General features: G+C 43.2%; 1 protein-coding gene across 5 annotated transcripts in view; it reads left to right on the top strand.

Annotated features, from left to right (window-relative positions):
- Positions 1-25,317, top strand: part of cacna1g (calcium channel, voltage-dependent, T type, alpha 1G subunit) — a 303,353-nt gene that overhangs the window by 147,506 nt on the left and 130,530 nt on the right. For all 5 annotated transcript variants that reach the window (XR_004655140.1, XR_004655139.1, XR_004655138.1 and 2 more), the window contains exons 6-10: positions 9,059-9,215; positions 17,156-17,450; positions 18,400-18,492; positions 18,648-19,542; positions 20,340-20,740. Coding sequence is in view for 2 of the 5 variants with exons in the window: in XM_034861286.1 (XP_034717177.1) it covers positions 9,059-9,215; positions 17,156-17,450; positions 18,400-18,492; positions 18,648-19,542; positions 20,340-20,740 (1,841 nt within the window). In the remaining 3 variants the exon portion in view is untranslated. The remainder of the gene's footprint in view (positions 1-9,058; positions 9,216-17,155; positions 17,451-18,399; positions 18,493-18,647; positions 19,543-20,339; positions 20,741-25,317) is intronic.

Genomic DNA, 25,317 nt, shown 5'->3' with positions numbered 1-25,317 from the left:
CCCCCCCCCCCCCGCATGCTTATGCCTTCCCACTGCACGTTGTATGCCGAGGCTCATTACTGTAATTCAAGAGCTGGCAAGAACTTTCTAGCTTCTATTCTTCACAAAGCCTATAAGTCACCCCTTTGACTTCTTCTCTTGTATTGTGATGTGAAGTCAATAGGGAGAGCCCGGAGGAGTCAGGGATGGGTTTAATCCAGAGGCTCCGTGTTTGTGGAGCAGAGGAAATAAAACACAGATAAGGAGTTCAAAAGGAGAAAGTTGTCTGCCACAAGCAAAGAATGTCACGGCATAATCCTTGCTCCTCGCTGTCAATCCATCTGCTGTTAGAAACAAAACAAAAGATGTTGTTACACCCCTCTTGGCATGTCAGTGATATCTTATTGCTTAAGAAAAGGGAAAAGATTCAGGTTTACTTATATTTTCAGCGCAAATTCATTTTCAGCTCAAGGTTTTTCAGTTGCTACAGATTTGTCACTTTACAATTACAACAGTTGTAAGTTCTGCTTATGAGCGACTTGATGTGGATAAGTATAAAGGCATCACTTAGGGTTTGTTGGCATTGGTCAGCTGTGGGTCAAACATTCTCAAGCACAGGAAGAGAGAAACTGTTAAGCACACTGTGTAGAAGTGAGCTAAAGCAGAGGCCCCTGATCCAATGAGATCTGATTCTGTTATTTCATTATTATTCATTATTATCTCATTCAAATTGTTAAATCTGGCAAATAATAGAAAAGCAAGTAAACAGAGTTCAGATGGCTTATCTGTCCTCGTTTCTCTCCGTCAGTTATCATTTTTCTTCATGTAGTCCTTTCTACGGGTCACATGGCTTGCTTATGCAAAGGCACGTTCCCATTTCAGGGACGTCTAGTGGTTTGGAGCCGCTGACTGCGCTCGGAGCAAATAAGAAGAGACGCAGGTGTACACTGGCCCTTGACTCAGAAAGCCCATCAGTTCCCAGTACACAGATTACAAAGCTGGCTAGGCCGGAGCTAGACCCGGACGGGAGAGCAGTGAAAGCAGACCTAATCTGCCTGCTAACAGATGGCTCCCCGATCGCACACAGCCTCCCGCCTGTCAGCCATGTTGAAATGGAGTAGCCGCCCACAGTGAGGTTGGAGAGGGCGCACGGGCGGAGGACATGATTGTTATTGAATATGAAATGTCGATCACTTGGAATGAGCACGCTATTCAGGTCAGGAGAGGCTCAGAGGATTGATTTTTTTATCCGGGAGATAAACAGAGGTGCTTCATATGATGTTCCTGTTTGCATCATAGATGGCTGCCGTCTAGTTTGATGCCTTGATTTATACCATCGAAATAACAATCAGTCCTCTTAAAAAAAAATCATTTTTACCATCCCAAATATTTTATGTCCTTATACATTGGTCTGAATTGCTCTCTGTTGTAACTGCCGTCACTCATATTAATACAATGTATGCCCTGTTGTGTGCGTTAATAAAGCCAGAAAAAAATGTATTGTCTGTCATGATAGAATATTGTCTAAGATGTGACTCACCATACAGTGGAAAACAAACATACAATATACAACTTGTAAAAAATTACTTACACATGACAATACACTATGTGTACAATAAGGCATAATGTTGTAGTGTTGTAGTCCCTTCTTGGCTAGAAGGGACTTCACAGCGGCGGCCTGATGGTGGTAACTGGGAAGAGTTATGCAGGGGATGAGTGGGATCTTTTGTAATGTGATTGGCTTTCACTCAATAGGAGGAGGTTGCTTTTCCTGTGGTCACCAGAAAATTAAGATTGAGGATAAATAGGAGTCGGGAGCTCCACCGCCGTAGCTACAGGATACAAATCAATGTCATGTATTTAGATTAATAGCTTCACAATTTTAATCACATAGCCATTAAAAAACAATGACAGACTTCATATAAGTAATACTTTCCAATATGTCCACCGCCAAATAATGTTTTTAATTGGGTAATCGAGTTCTCAAGTCCTGGACTGCTATTCTCTGGACTCAGAATCAAACTCAGGTAATGGTGAATCATCTCAGATTCTTCTTTGGTGACTCAGACTTGGACCTGAACACTGGGGACTCGAGACTTGACTCTGACTCGGCAGTTGGTGATTCGACTGCAACCTTGCCTTAAGGATGCATAGTGTTAGGGTTAGGGTGAGATTGTTCTGACTCCATTGGTCATTGGACCCATATTTCGTTTATGTGGCGGTAGTCTATATCTACGACTTTCCACTTCTGGGATCGCTCTGTTGCCGCTGTGTGGACTGACCAGAGCCTCCTCTGCAGCGCTTCAGGAGGAAGGCAATGCGAGACTTATGTGGCGGCAACCTGTAGTGGCAAAGGAGGAAGTCAAAAATGTGGTATAATGCCTGAGCCACACATTCCTCTTGGCTACGTGGGGGCCGCGGAACAGAGATTCTGATCCCGCCTATATTTTCTGCATGACGTGCGCAATTCTCCGCAATAAAAGACCGTGACAGGATCTTTTGAAAGTCATATTGACATAAGAGCATTTTCACTACAGTTTCAATGTGTATATATGTAGAATGTCACATGACATGAAGTCTTTTTTTTGCCTAAATGTACTCCGTTTCATACTAATGAAAAACCCTCTAGTGGTACAGACAAACTTAATGTAGAAAGGCAGGCAGCGCTTCAGCAGCAACACTATAAAAAAAAGATAGTAAGGGTAAAATAAATAAGCTGGTGAGCAGCTGATCTACCCCCCCACACCCCCCCACATCACAGGCAGAACTATAGCAAAATACTTTGAACCCATAAACAAAACAGATTCAGAGAATTGTCAAACTCCTTTGTATGATAAATAGGGAAATATGCGGCAATAAGTATTGTTTACTGTAGCGTTCTGTTAGATGTGTGGAAACCAGTGCGGGGCAGTTTTAGATATTAAATTCTCATTGGACAGACATATCTCCACTCTGGATCGCGGCGTATGATGTGTGCTGCGGACACTAATCCCAGCTGCTGTCAGTAACTCAGCCACAGCTAAGCAGCATCGGAACAGCTCAGCACTTCACACTATGAGGGCAATCATTTGAAGGAGCTGCTGCTTAATGTGTGCTCTGTGTGTGTGTGTTTGCCTGCTATTGGGCAAGGGATGTGTGTGTGTGCGGGGGGGGGGGGGGGGGGGGGGGGGGGGGGGGGGGGGGGGGGGGGGGGGGGGGGTTTGCCCTGTACACTTATTAATGACTGAAGAGAGAGAAAGTTAGAAAGTTGCTGTAGTGAGCAAGCAGCGAGTCAGGTCTGTCAAAGTGCATGAGACTCCCAGCAAGTCCTCCAAACGAACATGTCGTCTGTTCCTACTCTCTAATACGAGAGTTGCACCTCCCTCCCTGAAATATGATTCCGATTTTAGTTTTTTCCTGATAAAAATGTCCCCCCCACTCCCACTCTGGGCCACCCCGGACTGCTTATTGATCCCCCCCGTGCCACTTTAAAGATCCTGGAATTGCCCATTTTCCGTGCTCAAATCTAAACCAGAGAACGTCAGCGGTTTTTGACGCTGTAGTAACACTTATACAAATCGTATTCGTCACACGTGCATTCATATTTCATGTTATGGAACGGTTGCAGTTTGGTTCTGTTTAGACACCACTATGACTTTAGAAAAAGATTGGGGTTTGGGTAAAAAACGAAAAGAAGATCTGTGGTGTCTATCATGTTTCAATCTCTCGTTTTCCATGGTGTTGTAGAGGAGACAAATGATTTTGGGTGTAATTTGTCGAAGCGGCCAGCGGCCCGCGTGAAAATAGACCTGTCGCTGATCTTTAGCGGAGCGGAGAGCCGCGTCACGCGCGCTTCTGGGATGCTCTGTGGTGGTGGACTGTCAAGCTTTGGCTTAAATTGCCGCAGTTGCCCACAGTGGCCGCGATGCATGCTGAACGCAAGTGCAGACGCGGCCAGTGGAAAATAGGTTATACTTTGTCACCTCACTTACTAATTACTATAGCCACTGGAGGGCGGCGCCACTATTGTTGTGTTGTTATTGCTGCTGGAGCAGGTGACATATGGGAGCGTTTTTCGGGGGTAAGACAGTCTCGAGCCTCCACACGTCTGTGGAAAGCAGCTGAATGTATCGGAATAGTACTTTTCTTTGTGAGTATAGGGCAATTATGTTAAAACGGATGTCCTACCAAAGAGCAACGGCCACAGGCAATGACTCACAGTTTCATTTTTACATATCTCGCTGCACTGCATGTTTACCTAGGAAATAGAGCTCTAACTCAGCATTTAATAACTTTTTCACAGTTTTTACGAGCGCTTTGTAAAGATATTTCAATGTTGTGCTGGCAATTGAGTATTGCATTGAAATAACTTGAAAACATAGTGTTGGATGTCAATCAAAAGATTGTGTGTTTTCACTGCTGTCACTTCCTCCCCAGCTGGGTGTCATATTCAGACCGTTCCCTTTGAGATTATGATGCTGGGAAAGACACATGCATATCATTCCACGGATGCTCCTCACTGTCACTCATTCTCCTGTCCTTTAGTTCTACCTTTGCGCCTCTCCTCCCTTCATCTCCCCCCTGTGTCTCCTTCATTTGTTCTCCATATCTCTGCAAATCTGCAAAATCCTGTTCAAAATCCTCCTTCTCCTCCTTTTCAAATCCATCCGTCAACAAAAACTCTGTCTCAGTGTGTACCCTCATGAAAAAAACATTTTTTCTAACTCCTAGTATGAAAAGTTACTCTCGCAGTTCGGTGTGCCACTCCCAGAGTTTAGTTGAAACTTAGGCTGTTTGCTCAATATCAAGAATGCAGAGAACGGACTTGTGTTCTTGGGGAGAATGAACTCGCAAGTTTACAAGCACACAAAACGCTGGTTACAGTTTGAGACGATGCGTTCTTGCTGGTTTTGCGAAACACCCCCAGCACAGAGGCTACCTGCAGTGCATTAGCGGAGGTTGACATTCGAGCCAGGGTGGGTAAAAAAAAACACATAAAAGGTCATTGTAGCAGCTGCGACCTGGCCTACCACTTGGGGAACACAGCACCAGCTCATATGGACAAATTAAACATGCTAAATAAACATAAATGTTTCTTTTCAAAAGCCGTTTTTGAATTACATTGTAACTATTTAACAACTTGCCCTTATGAAATCAGCTGTTTTGGATCAATAGAGAGGCGGTGACGGGATGCCCAAACACTTAAATTAATTTAAAATGTAAAAGTGAACAATCCGTGATGGACCTACAGTCTGTTGAGCCATCAGTAGATCCAAAAAAGGGTCCCGGTGCATCTCTATGTCCGTCACGTGCTGCAGTGCCAATCTCCGGACAATGCAATAATATTGAAAATAAAACTAATTGAGCTTTCATTCTATTGTTTGTGGTTTAGCTCAAACACCCCTTCCTTATTCTATTAGTATTATGTGGAATTATCATTTCTATAGTATTGTAATGCAGTGTATATGCTCAGGGACAACAGATGGAAATCAACATTTAAAATGAGAAAGGTTGGTGTCTCCCCTTTAGTCTGCATACCATGCCATAGCATGTTGCCACTCCAACTGCTCATTTATTATACAGGGTGAAACTCAGCTTCTAATAAATCAGAAAACAAAACCCCCCTAAAAGTTTGGAATAAATACTAGTCTAATGTAACGTTATGTTTGTATGAAACGGGTCCCCCAACTGCTTGGGGCGCCTTTCCATAGGCAGCCCCCCTTAATAGAGGATTCATTATTATTTTGTTCCTTCCCGACAATATGTTGCAGCGACACCGCGGCATCGCGGCACATGCCGATTGTGATTGGTTTAAGAAATTTCAATGAACCAGAGTATGTTTTTCTCCCATTCCGGAATGCTGTGTGTGACTAGCCAGACCCACCTCTGCAGGGCTGTGGAGGAAGGCCTGGCAACCAGAGACTAGTAACATGGACGTAATAAAAACTAAAATGAAACACACCCTGTAAATTCATGTTTCATTTAAAGCAGTAAGCATTAGCATGCTAACATGTTTGAGTTGATCTACAGTGGCCTGGCTCCAAAGTCTCTCCAGCTTTCCATTCCTTTTCCGCTCTCTCTCTCTCTCTCTCTGTTTTGCTCCCTTATTCATGTCGGTGTCCTTCCATCTGTCTCCCATGTTCTTTGGTGGCTGTCAGCCCAGCAGACGAGCTCTGCCGGCGCTCAGAGAGAGGGACTATCCGGCCTCTACAATGACCCAGAAAACCCCTGATCACAAAAATAATGCCCATTATTGAGGCCTGACTCACAGGGTTCCCTCCGTGCGGGTCGTCTGCAGTACAAGAGAGAGAAAGAAAGACATGTGTGGGAAGCAATGGCGTAATTTACAGGGGCCAGTTTTGATTATCGGGAATCAAAACTGGCCGGGGTAATGAAGTCAAACAGTTTAAATGCTGTGGCAAGCAAATATTTGTTGTTAAGATTATAGATGGTATCGTTTCTAGAAAAAAAAACATCCCAAAACGCCTGTCGGTTTGGAACCTGCAAAACATTTCAACAATACGGCAGATTAATTCATACATTAATAATAATAATAATGATAATTTTTACATGGATAAAGAAATTTGCATGCAGAAAAGGCACAATTTGTTGCAGAAAAATTGACCAAAATGCAAACATTTTTGCCAGATAGGTGGAGATCTCAGCACCCTCCCAAAACCCAAAGATACAGAGAGAGATATTACACAACAGCGTGTAGATAGATAGATAAATAGATAGATAGATAGTAGATAGATTGAAGAAAATCAGTGCATGAAAATAAGAGCAAGTCTGCACCAGCCGAGGGACACAGCCAGATTTAGCAGAGGGGGTGTGTGGGCGGCAGGAAGTGTGTGTGTTGTCATAAACTTGAGGTAACACTGTCCAGAGCTGACAGAATCAGGGATTTACTGTATGAAAGGCGATAAATGCAGGTCTCTTTAGTGTGGCGTTAATTCAGAACAAACTGTAGGTGTACTGCTGACGGTCTCACAGACTAGCTAACAAATATCCCTCGTTCAGTTTGACTCAGGATTCTCTCTTGTTATCCAAAATGTATTTTTAACCTTTATTCATCCAAGCAAGGATGTTGCTGAGCACACTTTCCCACCCGCAACTGACACATACTGTATATACTGTATATCCCTGCCTCTGCTGAATTAGTTTTTATCCCCGGTGGGTCCAAAATGTATTCCCCCGTCAAAGTGCTCAAACTTCTCCAATAGACCATATATTATGAACCTAGAATAGAAGTATTTTTTAAACTAAGTAAAGCACTGTAATATGAACAGTCTGTAGTGTGATAGCTCAAATGCGAGCAGCAGTTGCTAGTTGTTTAAGCCGCTAGAAAGCTTTGTGATGTGGGCTGGGGACCTCCGCCACAGCTCGGTAGTATCAGCGGGGTGACTTTGAGACTTGTGCAGAGCACCGTGAACTGCGGTTAAATTAAGTCCACAAAATATTTTTTTTGCCGCCACGAGCATTAAGATTAAGCAACACGATGACTAGTGGTTTGTTTGTGGTTTGTATTAAAACACTCAAGGAACACACATTTCCCGGGTGAAACTTAGTTGCCAGGAAGCAAACTCCTCTCACTGGCTTGTAAGGCCTGTGTTTTAATTCCCCCCCATCCACCTCGACCGCCTCCCTATGCTGCTGCGTTCTTATACATCAGCCGTCAATGTGGCGCATACGGCAAAGAACCATGAGATGCTTACGAATTACAGTGCTTAACTTTTCGTAGCTTTTTGAACGTGTGGTTGGTGAGAACAGTGGTATATGATAGTGGGACATGAATGACATGGCATTTTGAAGCGGAGTTAGCCAGTAAAAGCTGTGGCATACCATCAGCCACTTGATTTCAGCTCCTTTACTGGTTTGTTAACTTTACTATCCTAAAAACCTTCCCAGTGGCACACCACATCCTTCTGACAAACTATAGTGAATGTAGTAAATCACTTCTGTTGGTAAAGAGCCAGTACACATATTGTGTACAAGTAACCCACAGCGCTGCTCTTCTCATCTGTGACCTTGTTTTGACAGTCTGCTTCATTAAGCTGTGTAGCTAATATACAACATAGGTAGGCTAAATTCATCAAAGAGTGATGTGTAGCAGGCTACTATTTCTACCATGTATTGTTATAATGTGATTTCCATTAAATGGTAAAAAATGTTTTATAGCATCCACTGGCAAGTGTATAATTTGATCAAATGAGTAAAGACCATGGTTTGTGCTCTTGCGCACACTAAATGTGTTCCATTAACCCAGTGTGAGGCAGTGTGAAGGGCTGTAAATTCACAGGTTCTTTAGATTGGTAAATACTGTACATGTGTAAGAAGCAATCTATTCAATGAAATACCCAGTATTAAGTATCAGCCTTGAAAAATGGGCTTCACTGCCACTTGTCAGACTGTTCTCAAGATCCATATATACTGTATATTTGTATAGCTACGGAAAGTAAAGCACTGTGCATTTGTATTCCGTGTATTTATTGTAGTTGCACCACATTGACTGCAGCTGTATAAAGCGCTCTGGTCCACACAAGGGGGAGGTTGGGGTGGATGGATTTCAAGCCCAGAAGTGGAGTTTACATCCTGACTTTCACCCAGGAAACACACGTTTAGGTCCCGGGAGTGTATTAACTCAAGCCACGATCCAACCCGTTTTGTTCTGGGGCCCAAACCGGCAGCTCACGGTGCTCTGTAGCCAGCTCACGGTGCTCTGTAGCCAGCTCACGGTGCTCTGTAGACAGCTCACGGTGCTCTGTAGCCAGCTCACGGTGCTATGTAGCCAGCTCACGGTGCTCTGTAGCCAGCTCACGGTGCTCTGTAGCCAGCTCACGGTGCTTTGTAGCCAGCTCACGGTGCTCTGTAGCCAGCTCACGGTGCTCTGTAGCCAGCTCACGGTGCTCTGTAGCCAGCTCACGGTGCTCTGTAGCCAGCTCACGGTGCTCTGTAGCCAGCTCACGGTGCTCTGTAGCCAGCTCACGGTGCTATGTAGCCAGCGTCCACTAACATTTGTCAGGCTAATTTTAACTGTGAAGACTGCTAAACAATTGTGTGTTGCCCGGCTGTTTGAGCTCGTCCTTGTCTCTTCTCTCAGGTATGCGCATCCTGGTGACCCTGCTGCTGGACACCCTGCCTATGTTGGGTAACGTGCTGCTGCTCTGCTTCTTTGTCTTCTTCATATTTGGCATCGTGGGCGTCCAGCTGTGGAACGGCTTGCTCAGAAACCGCTGCTTCCTGGGCAACTTCTCCATGTGAGTTCCACGTTTTCTATGCCAATATACATATATGTGTGTGTTTGTGTGTGTTGACGCCTCCCGAAACGATATCATCACAATACTAATAACGCAATACAATATTATTGCAATTTTCAACCCATTGTAATGTTCTGCGATATATTGCAATCTATAACCTTATATTACTTCTAATTTTTTCCAAATTTCAAATGCTGTCCCCAAAAGGAAACTCATCAACATCTGTTTTATCTAAAAAGAGACATTTCTCTGTTTGTTAATATTGTTTCAATTGTATTGCTGCAAAATGGGGATTAAGCAGACCAACTAACCAACACAAACGTATATAATAAAAGATCCTTGACGTCTGTGTATCGATGCAGTATTGCCACTTAACATATTGCGATACTATGCTGTGGGATTTGGTTGTAAGTGACTAGCTAATTAAATTCAAGTCACAGTGAGTGTGTAGTAAAAGCATGTCCTAGCTGGTCCCTGGTCCCTTTAGTGATTTTTTTAAAGGATTTTCCTTTATCAGATTGTGACAGTGGATAGACAGGAAAGTGGAGAGAGAGAGAGAGAGAGAGTGAGAGAGAGAGGAGATGACACGCAGCAAAGGGCCACAGGTCGAATTTGAGCCGCTGCAAAGGACTCCTACATAGGGTGCTCACTCTACTGGGTGAGATAGAGGTTGCCCCTCCCTTGTCCCTTTTAAAAAATATATATGTACTGTATGTTAAGGTAGGCAATGCATATTTTATAGAATTGGATCATTTTTATTTATAATGGGAAATGAATGTCTGTAAATTAAAGCTACATTGTGATCATATATCGCAATCAACTCTGTTTCCACGCAGTTCAAAGTACATATTGCAACCACGGTAGTCGTCATGCTTCAAAAAGCGAAAGTGTACAAAAGGCCGTCTATCAGCCGTGGTTGTTGGAGTGCATGTCATAGAGTGGCGTGGACGCACGCTTCACACCACGATTAACAAGTTGGGATTTGGTGTGTGCGTCCAAAGTAGCTCCATTGTTCACTCTTTTTTCTGATGACACAAGTCTCTTACTTTTTTCAGTATCCATTTTCTTTTTCTGGCGAGGAAGAAGACTCCTGATCCTGAAATCTGGATTTTGAATACGTGTGGTCCTCCATGTTTCCTAATGAACACAGATTTGTCACACAGCAAATGTAACAAATGGAGAATTAAGTGCAACTAACACAAGAATGCTGATATGAAAACATCCACGTCCGAGATAAACAAGAGACTGTAACGGAGCCCTGGGACAGAGCTACATTATACAGATACAGTCAATGTGATGCCTTGCCTTGGCCATGTTTTTCTTTGCTGAGCTCCATAATCTGGGGTTTGCACTTAGTCACTTTAAGTTGCATACAAGCTTCGGAGTGGTCTGTTGTCAAACGAGGGGCTGAGCACGCTTTTCATAAGTGAGAATATCTGCTCACAGAGATATGTCGTTCCGAAGACTGTCGGCAAAGCCAGTGCAATGTTCCTGAGACAGCGAAACGTCTCTGGTGCAGATATCCAGCAGGTGAAGGTGCATGTTCAATGATCATGCCTTGCGGGGGTTTCCAGCCGTTTCCTTAGCTCTGCAAACTTTGTCAGCCACAGTGTTGAACTCTTTAGCTAAATCAGCTGCATTTCCACGTCTTATATATCCAGCCAGTCCGTCAGAGGTAAATCCAGTTCATGTCCAAGCTATCGGGTTTAATCAAGAATGAGAAAATGGGTCCATACTTCTGACATTCCCAAAGTCGTGCGGTAAACTAAGACTCAAGCCCGCTGATGTATTTGCATATTTCAGTGGTGCTGATGCTGTGCTCCGTGGACTGCTCCCTTAAATGTCCCATGGCATGAAAATTTCATAATTAGGTTTTTTAACATTAAGGGTCAAGGTTACCTCCCCTTTCTCTGCTTTGCCTGCCCAGAGAATTTGGCCCACGCGCAAGAGAGAGAGAAATCATGGCTTTTAAACAAGCAAAGTGGCATTTGGTCAAGGCCACACCCCCAGGTTCCACCTTGCCCCCCCCGCCTCAATAGCTAAAGACTCAGAAATGGCACATACTAAGGAAAGCTTATTGTGGGACTGGCTCTAGTGGCTGTAATTCTGCACCAAGGCTGAATTTTGGGAAAGAGACTTCAGCTATGGTATTAGTGGACCACTAAGGTCTAGTTGAGGTGGCAATGTTGCTTGAAAAAATGGGTCAGCTTTCCAACAAAAGCAGCCCATGTTTCGTACATGTCCAAAACTGTTTGCCCTTCACCTTGCAGGTGGAGAATAAGCTCATTAAAGTGTCCCATAATGTCCTTGAGAAACATAAGTTCCACAACCCACTTCTTGTCCTTCAGTTTGGGATAGTCTCGGCCTTTTTCAACCAAGAAGGCCTTAATAGCGTCAAAGCAGATAACAAACCGCTTCAAAACCTTCCCGCAGCTTAGCCACCTGACTGCTCTATTGAGAGAGATATTGTTGTATGCGCAGTTCATTTCCTCTAGCAAAAACTTCAACTGCTGTTGTGTCAGAGCAGATTGCTTAACTATGAAGTTAACAGCTGTCACCACTGCAGCCATAACCTCATTAGGATCTGAATTTGACATTTTTTTCACAGACACTCTTGGCGTATTGTGCAGTGAAGTTTCATGATGGGGGGACCAGATCGTTCCTCGACTAACGTGACCTTTTTCCGACCGTGGCAGGGGCGCCAACTGGTGTCACTGCAAAGATCTTGCTAATGTCAATCCCTCGCTCCTCAAAATGCTATGTCCTCACCTTTATTGATTCAGGCATTGGCTTCAAGCAACTTTAACAGTTTCTCTGTTACGGTCACATCCCTGTATCTTGCCATGACTGCCAAACGTAGTCTGTCATTTAAATCCGCACTCTCATTAAGTGCAAGGCTGAATACCATTGCTTCAAAACACCTGTCTGCTGCACTCTTACATTTTCTGCCATTTATTTGATGCGTCACTTCTGGCTGACATGGGAATGTCTTTTATTCTTGATTTTATTGCGTCTGTTTGGTAAGCCATTAAACAAAACATCTTAGCTACAGATGAAAGGCTCCTTTCTATATTCTCCCCATCAGTTTATGGCATTCCCCGTTTTGCCATGCCTTTAGCAATGTAGCGGGCTTTTGCGGCAAGATTTCTGGCCGTGACGAAGACTTTGAGGGTGTTAGCTTGCTTCCCATACCTGGACATGGCACCTTTGATAGTCTTGTCTGCCGCATCCTTGAAAGTTTTGTTGTTTGGTCTCAAAATGGTGTTTTAACTCGGCGGCTGTGGCTCAGTGGTAGAGCAGTCGCCTGCCAATCGATGCTGCTATTGGAGTGTAAATGGGTGTGAGTGTTTATCTTATTTATCTGATGAGCAGATGGCACCTTGTACGGCAGCATCGTGTATGAATGTGTGAATGGTTCCTGTACTGTATAAAAGAGCTTTGAGTAGTTGTTAAGACTAGAAAAGTGCTATATAAGAACTTTCCATTTACATTAACACATCAATAACTCTCGCACGCATATTGCCAGCGTGTCATTGATTAAGGTACCGTGTGCCCATGAACTTGGATAAAAAACTGTCCATGCTGTTTTGAGTAAGATACATTTCTACATTTGGGATTCTACGTCACTAGTCAAGACAAGGTGGCCAACCTGTAGCATACTAGCACTAGCCTGCTAGCTCGTTCGTACAACACACACTAGTTGACCATAATCTCCAAAAGAACTACTTCCATGTCCCTGTTCTGCAGGTATTCCACAAATGGCCCTTGTCCAGAAGAAGTCTCCCAGCTAATCCTGTCTTGTACTGACCTTTCTGGTACAACCTTAAAATACAATTATGAACCTGATAATGAGCATGATATGGGCGCTTTAAGCAAATTTACATTTTTTATCATTGACGTTGATTACGTCCATGAATAGTTCCTGCCCTTATTGGATCGTTCTAAATGGGAGAGATGCACACCCATACTGGATTTATTATTTTCCTAATTAGATATAAGATGGATGACCCAGGTGAGATTGCAAACAGGTCTGCAAGAGACCAGGGCAAAACATTTGGCGTGAACCTTGAACCGGCACACTAAACTGGGTCATGCGTGACAGTCAATGAGGTTAGCGATTATGGAGTGTTATCGTGATGATGAATGGAAGAGTGACGAGCCCTAGAATAATGAGAAAGACCCCATGGTATATGGAAACATGGGCACACACATGAGTTATTCATGTCCCCGGTGTCATCCTGGCTCCATTACTCTCTACAGGATTTATGAGATCTCACAGCTGTAATTTAAGATCATGCATAATGGCTGGCAGTGAGCTGGCATATTTTTTTTGTCATCCTAACCCATTGATCTTCTTGCATCTGAGAGGTCCGTCCAAAGTCATACAAAAATGTTTCTTGGCATCGCTGATTCAAATTTCAGTGCTTTAGCAGAGTAACAGCTGCTAATTGGGTTGACCAGCCGGCAGTAGCCTCATTTCATTGGTTATCACACAAACTGTTGTGCATACATTATTGGACAATATCATAGAAATCTGTTTATGAGAATGCGTTGGTGTTGACATACACCAGATATCACGCAATCATCGGACACACACACACACACACACACACACACACACACACACACACACACACACACCAGTAATGCTGAGTTCTGTGTAGGTAATAGATAAACCAAGAGGTGGTGTGTGCTTCAACGTGTGTGCTCATATAAGAATGCACACAGGGATCTCCCTAGCCATTTAGCCCCAGGCTTGTCAACAAAATGTCAGCTGGCTACACTGATTAGTTCCTCTGCTCTGTTGGAAGGGTTGTTAATCAGAGAAATCAGATGCTGGAGGATTTGCATGGATGTAAAACGCACCAGACACCACGAGGGGGCAAAAGTCAGTTGTATTTTCTGCCCGGTTTCAGCATCACATCCATAAAACGTACAAACACAACAGACCACGGCAGCTAAGCCACATTAGTGATGGAGAATCGGATCGGGCCGAGATCAATGACTCGTCATTTTAATCTGATGAAAACGCCCATCTGAGCCTTGGTCATAACCGGACACCGCTATCTCCTGCTTGTGTTTTGAGGGTATCAAATCTCATCATTGCTTTCAAAACTACTGGTTGCATTAACAACTCTCTATTATGCAACAAAAGCTCCTTAATTGCCAGTAAGGTAAAACCTTTTTCAGCGTCCTTAGTTCTTTCTCTCATTAAATTCACTTTCATACACTAATTAGACATGTAAATGTCCATGTGCAAATATGAAAATTCATATTTAGATTTTTACATTTTTGGAGTTGGTCGGAAACGTAAAGTACCGCCAAAAGACCGGTAAGTGCTTCAGGTCGGAAGGGTCCGAGTTAGGCCTATAGCAGCACGTGGTGTCCAAACGTGGATACAGTGACGTTTGCTAAACTAATTAATAAGTATTTTAGTCTTTAGTGTTGGCTCAACCATTACCGGATGGAAGATTCTACAACTGGGTTAAAACTGGGAGAGTGCATTCACAGCGTGCATGCGTGCGTGCGTGCGTGTGTGTGTGTTAAATCTGGAATGAAAAAGCCTAAAGCTCAGAACTGACTTCTAAATAGTTACTTTGTCAAGTTGTACTTGTTATTTAAAAAAGAGATACAAAATGGACAAGTTAACTCCTTCAAGAAATGCCATAATTGTGAGTACTGACCTAGTCGCAGCTGCGGGTAAAGCCTGGTTAAAAGTAGTGAAAGTTTTTAAACAAAAAAAAAAAATTGCTCCCTCGCAATTCTTACCTGTCCCTTAGTCATTTTACCCTGGTACCGGGCCTGATTTAAAACCTGTAGACTCTAGGGCTTAGAGGTTGGTCCACTTAAAAGTTCCACCAAGTGAATGCCAAAATTCAAAGGCCAAATCACTTTATATTAAAACATGCAGCTTCTGACTGCCTCTAACTAGCAACAAAAGAAGGTTAGATTTGAACAGTGATGGAGGAAGAGCAAAGATGGTTCTCTGAGGAGAGACATGCCTTTATCTTGTTTTGTAAAAAATGTCTGGGAAAAGTTGAATTCCTAAGTAATAGAAAACCCTTGCTCATTTAGGCTCAATCTCATGTTACTTATCAATCACTTGATCAACATTTATTGTATGTAGCACTTTAAACAACAGGCATCCAAAGTGCTTTACATCAAGAACCATAAATGAAACCGCATAACATACAATACAAACATGGAAAACAGTAAAATCTGAAAAAGTTACCAAGAATTAGAAGGAGGGAAGTGGAATTGTCAAACCAATACTATGTATTAAAAGCTTTGAGTTTAGATATAAAGATATCTACATTTGTAATAGTGTGAATGTCTAACTTGTAATCAAGGAAAAGTAAAATGTGCCAAGAGTTGTGTGAGTGTGTTCCTAAGGCAGCCCAGTGTTCATGTTAAATGATGCTTTGACCTATCATTAGGCCCTGCCGTGGGTATCAAGCTATGCCGACACCGTTCTCTAGCGCTGACCTGCCTTTACCTTTTACTCTCAGCCAAGCAAAGAGCAGATATTTATCAGCAGATATATAGTGGACGACCCCACTGGCTTGATAAGCAGCATCTAAATGAATGGCCGGCTCAGTCGTCCCTCCACTGTCACATTTAAGGGTTAAAAAATAAAAACTTTAAAAATTCGGCAACACTGGCGTATTACACTAGTTTGACAAAAATACACAAGACTGTACGGCTGTAGCCTGGAGCCTCCCATCTGGCCCTGTCATGCTCTTCCTTTTCAAAATAAAAACTTGCATCTGGTCTGCTATGTCTTCATACTTTTTTGTGTTTTTGGTGTTAAAGTATGTTACAACATGTTTTTAATATGCAAGCATCTCCATTATATTCTAGGTAGTTTATTTGAAGGTGTTATGAATTGCTTCAGTGTGTGTATTCTATGAAAGCCTGAAAGTCCACCTCATGCTGCCGGTGCCATAATCTCACGTGAGCCTGGTTTATGAAATTATTAAGCAAATGTCCCCGTCTGAAATTGGGCCGGTAAAGGACGGAATTGCCAGGGCCAAATTTTTGTCTCAGTCCATCCCTGGAGAGCAAGAAACCCACTGGTATGATGGCCCCATTCCACTCACTCACAATAATTTAAATGTGCCAGTAACTTGTAATTTCCACTTGTGGCCACTGTACCGCAAAAATGACATTGTTCGAAAATGAATCACAACTCATGTTTTAGAGTCAGCCGTTTTTTTCTATTAGTGTCCGAATTGTAATTGAAATTTGTGAAATACATTTTATAATACATTTTAGGACACTTATTGATTCCCACAATACACCGAAATAAAGTGAATATCGATGCACCCTAGAATATTAAAACTATTCCAAAAATGCATTGGGAATTTCTGTCACCTAACATCCAACAAGTGACGTAAATTCATTAGCATTAATACAGCTTGCAAATGAATTCTTTTTGTAGGTAAGGGGGTTTGAAATAAGGCACCGTGAATCTTTAATAAGCCAACCATTAATGGATTAATGTTATATTAGAGGTAAACGCTGCATAAAACTTGCTGCCATAGCAATAGTAGGGGATGTTTAATTTGTGCCACAGCAAATCCGTTTTAATTTGAACGATTGACCGTTGAGAGAAAAGGACCCGTGTAGTGTCCAGTAGTGTTTTTGTTTCATTTTGCTGATGAGCATGGAACTCCCCGACATAGTTATACTAAGGATTAGTGAATGATTCTAGACACAGACATAGGCTCATTTTAATGGACGTGTAGAATTCACTTCCTGTAGGGTCATAACAGGTCATTTTTTTGCCAGAGAAAACATTATTTAACACTTATGCTAGTAATACTTGAAAAAGACCAATCTACATCCTTTCTAAGGTTTGAATTGAAACATTTGGCACATCCCTCAATAAATGGATCCACTCTCTAACCTGCAATATCCTCTCTTTTTCTTGCCAACAGCCCTCTCTCTGTGGAGCTTGAGAAATACTACCACACTGAAAACGACGACGAGAGCCCCTTCATCTGCTCCAAGCCTCGAGAGAACGGCATGAGGGACTGCGGCTCGGTGCCCAAGGTATACAAGGAAGGAGGCCTGCAGTGCACCCTGGGCTTGGATTATTACAACAGCACTGACAACAACACCTGCATCAACTGGAACCAGTACTACACCAACTGCTCTGCTGGTCTGGTCAACCCCTTCAAGGGAGCCATCAACTTCGACAACATCTGCTACGCCTGGATTGCCATCTTTCAGGTAAAGCAGCTGTTCACACCTGTGAGGTGGGAGGAACAGCTGGACCATAAAAAAAGGAATCTGTTTGTGAGAGAAATGATTTTGCAATGAGGCACATACAATAGGGTCTGGCTAATGTGCAAGCCTGTAATACAAGATGGAGACGAAGTGGGTGGGGGGGCTAATTACAGCTGGTGTATAAGAGAAATAGAGTTTACAGGATTAGCAGGTCGCCACAGCCACACCACCAGACTGCGGCTTCATTTTTCCACACCATTTGCTTGCTATCTCCACATCATCTGTAAAGCCTTTTGTTGGAGAGTTCATTCCTCCCTGTCTAGTGGAGGGGGATCATTTTGAAGGATAAAAACCAGATTGGAGATCAGTTCCCCCAAAGGTCTGGCGGCTGCTCCAGTTCGCCTGCGCAGGGTAAAACACCCAAGAGGAATGTTGGAGATTAGTCTTCTGCTGAGTCTTGGTATTTGGAACTGGACTGGGAAATATGCTCTCTTTTAGTTACATTTATTTCTACTTTGGTTTCTTCTTTTACGAGTGTCATGATATATACACACACACACACACACACACACACACACACACACAGTATATACTCCCGTATTTTTTTTGTTGGTTTATCTATCTACAACCATAATTTTAAGTAATGTTTACAGATTAGTGTTAATAAAGGATAAGATAAAACTTAGTTCACACAGAATTTTTTTCTTGCACCATCTGCTCCAACAATTAACAGATCAACATTTGTATGGTCTACCAGCAAACATCTGACACACACACACACACACACACACACACACACACACACACACACTTTTTTTCTGTCATCCATTTTGTTATTTTGTCCTGTGAACCACTTAGGGCTGCATGCTTGCATAGAAGGTGCCATGTAAATACTTGACAATTGATTTTTTTTCTCTCTCTAATCCGCTCCTTTGTGTGTGTTCTTCTTTAGGTGATTACTCTGGAGGGCTGGGTGGACATCATGTACTTTGTGATGGATGCTCACTCCTTCTACAACTTCATTTACTTCATCCTACTCATCATTGTAAGTGCCACTTCCCGGCGCCTCCAGCTGTGTGTGTGTGTGCGTGCGCCCCTGCTGATAATTGTCAGAGTGGGTCAGTTAGTGGGACGCTTGTGCGAGCATCCGTTGTGAGTGTGTGAATAATAATTATGTCCTCTACCCCTCCTTGTCCTTAGATTGGCTCATTCTTCATGATCAACCTGTGCCTAGTGGTCATCGCCACTCAGTTCTCCGAGACCAAGCAGAGGGAGAGTCAACTGATGAAGGAGCAACGGGTGCGCTTCATGTCAAATGCTAGCACCCTGGCCTCCCTCTCCGAGCCGGGCTCCTGCTACGACGAGCTGCTCAAGTACCTGGTTCACATCGTCCGCAAGGGGGCCAGACAAGTGGCCCATATCTGTAGGTTCCTGGCTCGCCGCGCTGGGCTTAATATCGCTGCCACGCCCCCTGCAACGGAGCCCCAACGCAGCCAGAGGAGGAGGAGGAAACCCTCCAGACAGGGATCTGTGTCGGTTCATCACATGGCACACCACTACCACCACCACCACCACCTGGGTAATGGCAGCTTGAGGGGAGGAGGGGGCATCAGGTCCCTGGAGGGTAGGGATGTGGAGGTTGGTTCTCATAACAACAGAGAGGCCCTTGTAGCAACCAACAGCGCTGGTCATCTTGCTTTGGCCCCACCACTTTCACCATCAGCAGCCACCTCTCATACAACCTTGGCAACATCGTCCAAGCCTGCTGGGGAAGCTGCCGTTTTCTCTTCAGTTTGCAGTGAATTCCACTCAGAAACTCTTCGCTGCACCCCCTCGCCCACAAGCCCGGGGTCAACCGCGGACCCTTTCCCGCTTGTCCCGGCTCCCAAGTCCAGAGCCATGAAGAGGAACTCTGTACCTTTTGCGGCTCCAGGGCCTAAGAACTACCCCACTCTGCAGGCCCGAGCCCTGGCAGAGTCCAGAAGAGGGAGTGTTGCTGCCAGCACTCTGTCAAACATTGGCTTCAACCTGAACATCCCGCCCATGCCCCTGGAGAGACGGCCATCAAGCCTGGTGGACACACACTCTCCCACAGGTAGACAAAACACAACAAACTCACAGGGGTGTGGTCACAGATCCATTGCATTGAAGACCATGATCGTAAATGCAATCAAAAACTTGGAAAGTGTTTGATTTTCTCCATTAGCTGCATTCCTTCTGTGCTAGGGTGGATAGTTTGCTTCACGGAGTATTCCCATTAAGAGAAAAACTGGGAGGCAAAATGGGAATTGAAAATACCAAGAGTATATGTCATTCAGTCAGAATCTGTGCTTAATTTCCATATAAATGCTGAAGAAAACCAAGTGACATGCCATTGGAAGTGTTCCTTTTCTGCAGTCATCCATTTGGTGGAGTACGGTATTGATTTGTCGTGATTAAGATGAAGCCTCTAACCAAAACGCTGTCCAGAGTTGTGTTTTTTTTTCTCTTCGTGAGAGATACAAGTGAGTGCTAATTACAGTCAATAAATGTTAATCCCTCATGTCCAAGCTCGCAGCCAGCTCTGTCTGGTCCCGGCCAAGTTCTAAAAGGCAGCGGGCTCAGCTAAAGTCAGAGCAGGTCTGTAAAGGTTGTACAGATGGTGGAAACGCTGGCAGCCAGCCAGACGAGGCATTACTTGTAGCACAAAAAGCCCATCACCACCAAAACACACTCTCTGTGACACACACCCAACTGTCCAAAACTGTAGTTGTTTAAAACACATCTCTCTCATTGGATTTGACAATTTGAACCATGTCAATTATGTAAATCATCACAATCACAGCTGATATTACCGCAGTTGCCTTCTCCTTGTCTCAGTTTCTCCGTCTCACCTTTCTCACTCGGCTGCAGCCCAGCTCTCCTGCCAGCTGTCGGCTCGTGACCTCAGCACGACCAGCAGAGCCATGGACACAGCCGCTCTGACCCTGGACCCCGAGAGTTGCCCCTACTGCGCCAAGGCCCTGGCCAACGAGTCCGAGGGCGGCACCGAGGGCAACGAGACCCCCGGAGACTCCGACAGTGAGGGCGCGTACGAGTTCACCCAGGACCTCCACCACAGGGACAGGAGAGACAGCCGGCGGCCCACAAAGAAGCAGCGAGGGATTGGCAAAACGTTTGCGAAGGTGGTCCGTTTCTGGAGGCTGGTGTGCGACACATTCAGGAAGATCGTGGACAGCAAGTACTTTGGACAAGGGATTATGATCGCCATTCTGATCAACACTCTGAGCATGGGGATCGAGTACCATGAGCAGGTTAGTGTGTTTTCTGTCTGTCTCAATAAGAATATGTGCGTGTTTAAATAAAGACAGAGAACATTTGAGTCCCGCCCCCCATCGGAGCGGAAAACAACTCTTCTAGCCCCATTGACTTGCATTGCGTGAAGGTTCCTCCTCTGTATTTTCGTCTGCTAGCAAACAAAAAAATTCACAAAGCTGCTGTATTTGTATCATACAAAAAAAAACTTAAGCTGCTGACCCGAAACAAAATCTAAGCTTTAATGAAAACAGTGACTACAGACCCTAAGGGGTCCGACGTTGCTAGTGTTAGCTTGACATTTGGATATTTGAGTTGTTAACAAAATGCTTGTCGCAAACTTAACGTCAGACATAACGTTAGCTTAGTGTCAGCATCCCACAACCTTCCCCTTCTCCCTGCTGATTTCATACGTCTGTGTCCACTTTTGACCTTACTAAAGCTCAGTTTTTCCCGGTATGCAGATTATAAAAACCGATGCCAGGGGTTAGTTACCCTGTTTGTAGTGAATGTCAACACACAGTTGCTTTTAGGCATTTGTTTCCTGTTGTTTGCTAGCAGACAAAACGGACGAGGAGACACCTCCACCCAAAGCAAGTCAATGGTGAGCGGAGAGTTGTTTTAATAGTAGTTTAATAATAGTAGGCGTGGCTTTCAGCAGGATGCAGCTGTCTGATGGTGCTCGATCGAGATACGGTTGTGCGTAACAGCAATGAGACCCTAATGAAAGACTGTAGGAAGCTATTAGTTTAACTAACAGGTCCTCTGTGTACGTGTGCGTCATCCTGTGCGATTGTGTAAGCTACACAGCTCCCACAGGCCCAACTGGAATTCCTGATGTCTCTTTCTGGCCTTGGTTGTTTACACGAGTGTAATTACAGCCATGTGAGAGAGAAAACGGAAGTGAGAGAGAGGGAGAGAAAGGGAGAGAGAAAGCGGTGACTTAATGGCTGTGGAAGAGCCCACGACATCTCACATGCGATCTCCATCTGCAGTCTTTTTAAGGGAGGTTAATCTAACCAGAGAGCGAGGGGTAACTCCGGACTCGTCTCAGAAAGAGAGGTAACTTAACCTCAGACTCAGTTACTATGGTAACTGAGCCTGTCAACCTAACTTGGTTGGGACCAGGCTTATTCTCAGTCTCCTCCCTCTGACACATTGCGGATTCATTTCCTCCTTCATTCATTCAGTCTGTAGCTGGCGCATTTTAGCGCACAGTTGTCATTTGCATGAATAAATTAACGTGTTTGTTTATTAACCAAGTTAGGCACATTATAAAACGTTTTTATTCTCTAACATGGCATTTCCTTTAGTCAACGATGCCGTTGATGAAGAAGCTGTATGAGTATGCAGGAAGTTGAGATGATACTTGGGCCCCAAATATAGATCTATTTTAATTTCCAGAAGTACTTATTTGAACAATGTTGTTTTTCTTCCCAGTCAGTTATGTAGCCTACATAACCTTATCTGTCCTCTAGTTTTTGTTACAACATTGTGGATGCGGTGCATTTTAGTAAGGCTACTGTATAGCAAAGCGCCATCAGAAGAGTGAGACTCCCTCTGAAACAGGTTTTAAACGGTTTTGTAGATTTCCCTGGACATAAACCATTAAGAGGCTTTGACTAAATGAGTTTAACAGGATTGCAGGTGAATGATTTTGACCCGTTGAAATAAAATATTATGAATTATAAATTTGTTTATGATGGTGCTGCAGCCTCAGAGTCGGATTAGTAGGCCTAGGACTCTCACGTCTGCAGGATTTAACCTAAATGAAATAGGAATATAGGTTAATTACCATTTCACCAGTAATATTATAGGTTACCTGTGATTAAATATGAAATACTACACGATATTAGAGCTTACACATTTACTCTAACAGCAATTCTCACCCACACAAATTCTCTTTTGCAGCTGCCAGTGTGTTGCTTTTTTAACTACACACGTACACAGTACGTGCGCATGAGTATTTCCGCCGACCAGTTTGTTTGTGGTTGTTACTATGGTAAATTGTAGTATCATGGCTCCATTCATGTTGCCTTTTTATTGTGGTGGTGCATGCGCTTAACTCTGAGTGAACCTACTCATTGATTGGAGTTGATTAAACTCATACCAGCTGTTCTGGAACTGAAAACATTTCCCATCTCTGGGTAAATCAACTCAGAGTTCAGGGTTAGACTCAGAGTTTGTTAAACCACCTTCCTGAAACGGGCCCCTGGCATTCATATGAAATCTGTGTCAGGAGAGTTTCTCTGGATTAGGGAAAGGTATACTAATGCAAGGCAGTGGTGGAATGTAACTAAGTACATTTACTCAAGAACTGTCGGGATTTGTGAGGCTTGCACCCAAAAATGCAGAGACAAGGAGGTAATGTAAGAATACCTAGAGAAGATTTATTGAAGATATTAATAACAGAGGATTGCTGAGGCAGGCAGGCAGACAGGCAAAAGAGTTCCAAAAATACTTAAAAAACTGGGAAGTCTAAAACACAAGGAACCTCGAGACACCGGGAGCTCAAACGCAATGATCTGACAACAGACAAAGGAAGCACAGAAACTAAATTAAAGAGGTAACGAGGGTGGCAACGAGGGACAGGTGCGTGAGGGCTGATGAACAGGTGAGACACATCAGGGCGGGGCAGACAATCACACAGGAGGAACAGACACTGAAAACATACACAAAGACCGGGTACAACACAGCAATGAACAAAGAACAAGGAAACGGTAACACAGGGAATGAAATAACACAATAAAACCACAACTGAAAACCCAAACCATGACAAGAACTGTAAAAATCTGCAATGTAATGTCAACATTTGAGGTACTTGTACTTTACTTGAGTCTTTTCTTTTAATGGCATTTTCTACTCCGTTACATTTCAGAGAAAAATACATTCATCTGACAGCTACTAGCTACTTTACAAATTAAGATTTTTGCACAAAAAACACATGTAGTTTAATATGTGTTAAAATGAATGTGCCCAACAATTGACAGGCCTACAAGTCCAGCTGAGATGATTAGAAGATTAAACACTTTCCAAGGATTTTTCTGCATTGAAATTAGGTCTTCCTAAAGAATTTACGCTGAGCTTTATTTAAATCAGGACAGACTAGTTGCAGATATGAGACAGTTATACACAGCAAAAAAAGTACATTTATTAGGATAACAGCTGAATTGAGTTAGGAGAGCACTGATTAAAAGTTAGGTCTTCCTGAAAGAGTTTACGCTGAGCTACATATGTTTTTTATGGTTATGAGCAACTGGAAAAAAAATTTGGGCAAGATTGGGATGTCGGTTAAATATTGATAAAGTCTATGCTTATTTAAAGCAGGTGTGTTGACTTCTTCATTACTGTAATTTGGACATATCTTGAAAAACTATTTTTTTCAGTATTTTTGCGTATATATTTGGTTACAAAGGGTGCTTACCAACCGCGCGACACAAGACATCAACCCATGTCTGAAATATTGTTGTCTATATAACCTCTACGCACACTCCTCCCTGTGACTGTTACAGCGGGTCTGTTTGTCACCACAACGTCATTTGGAAAATAGTGTAGTAAAATATAAATGTAACGTTTCAGTCTCAAGGTGTTTTTCAAGCGTGTTTGAAGCAATTGTGTAATGTTTTTGTAAAAAATTGAATAACAAGTAGGTGACACACTTTTTGTGTTAGTTTGTGTGTGGTTTTGTGAGCTAGTATAATGTGTGTGTAAGGAGCTTGAAGCCTGGCCAGGTTTTTTGGGGTTACTTTCGGTCTCTGACCCACTGCCTATAAACATGTCCAGATGCCATCCTTGGCGCGCACACACACACACACTAACACACACAGACACACACACAGGGTTTATAGCTTTCTTTCTTCAATCTTTACTTCCCCTGACTCTTTGTTTGTCTTTGCTCCTCCTGTTTTCTCCTTCTCTCTTTTTTTTATTGTGATTCCGTTCTCCCCCCCCCCCCCCCCCCCCCCCCCCCCCTTGTCTCTTTATATGTTGTCTCCTTTTTAACAGCTATATTTATTATGGACACAAACTGACATGAACGGGTTAAAGCAGCATCACCATCCCAATTTTTTTAATAGACATGTAGCAAGCAAGTTCAAATAAAAAGATAACAACTCTATAACTGGGTGCGTAATTAAAGAAACTTCAATAAATAATATAATATTAAAATGCTTTTCATCCTTAATAGAAAACAGATCATAAAGCTGTCTTAAGTATCAGTCTCAAGCGAATGACAATGGATGCATAAAAGTGGTGAAAGAGTGCATGTTGTATCCCAATGAGAGGGGAGGACTGAGAGTCTCTCAAAATAAAAAGGTAGAGCATCCTAGACTTTGTAGGATTTTTGTGTTGTTCCTTTAATATAAAGTAGATTTAAAAAAAGAAGTGTAAGCAACTAATATACTTAGTAAGGGATGGAATAAGATCAAGCATTTCGTATAACCTTTAAAATGTCACGTCAATGTCAAGTTACAGATTTAGGTCCTCAAAAGTCAGTTAATTTCACACAAATCAAGAATCCCATTCTCTTGGATGAAAATCTTTTTTTTTTTTTTTTTCGAGATACTCTTTTGGGCAT

This window comes from Etheostoma cragini, chromosome 21, assembly GCF_013103735.1.
Source record: "Etheostoma cragini isolate CJK2018 chromosome 21, CSU_Ecrag_1.0, whole genome shotgun sequence".
In the NCBI taxonomy this organism is placed as follows: Eukaryota; Metazoa; Chordata; class Actinopteri; order Perciformes; family Percidae; genus Etheostoma; species Etheostoma cragini.
This window is presented reverse-complemented; position numbering and strand designations above follow the sequence as displayed.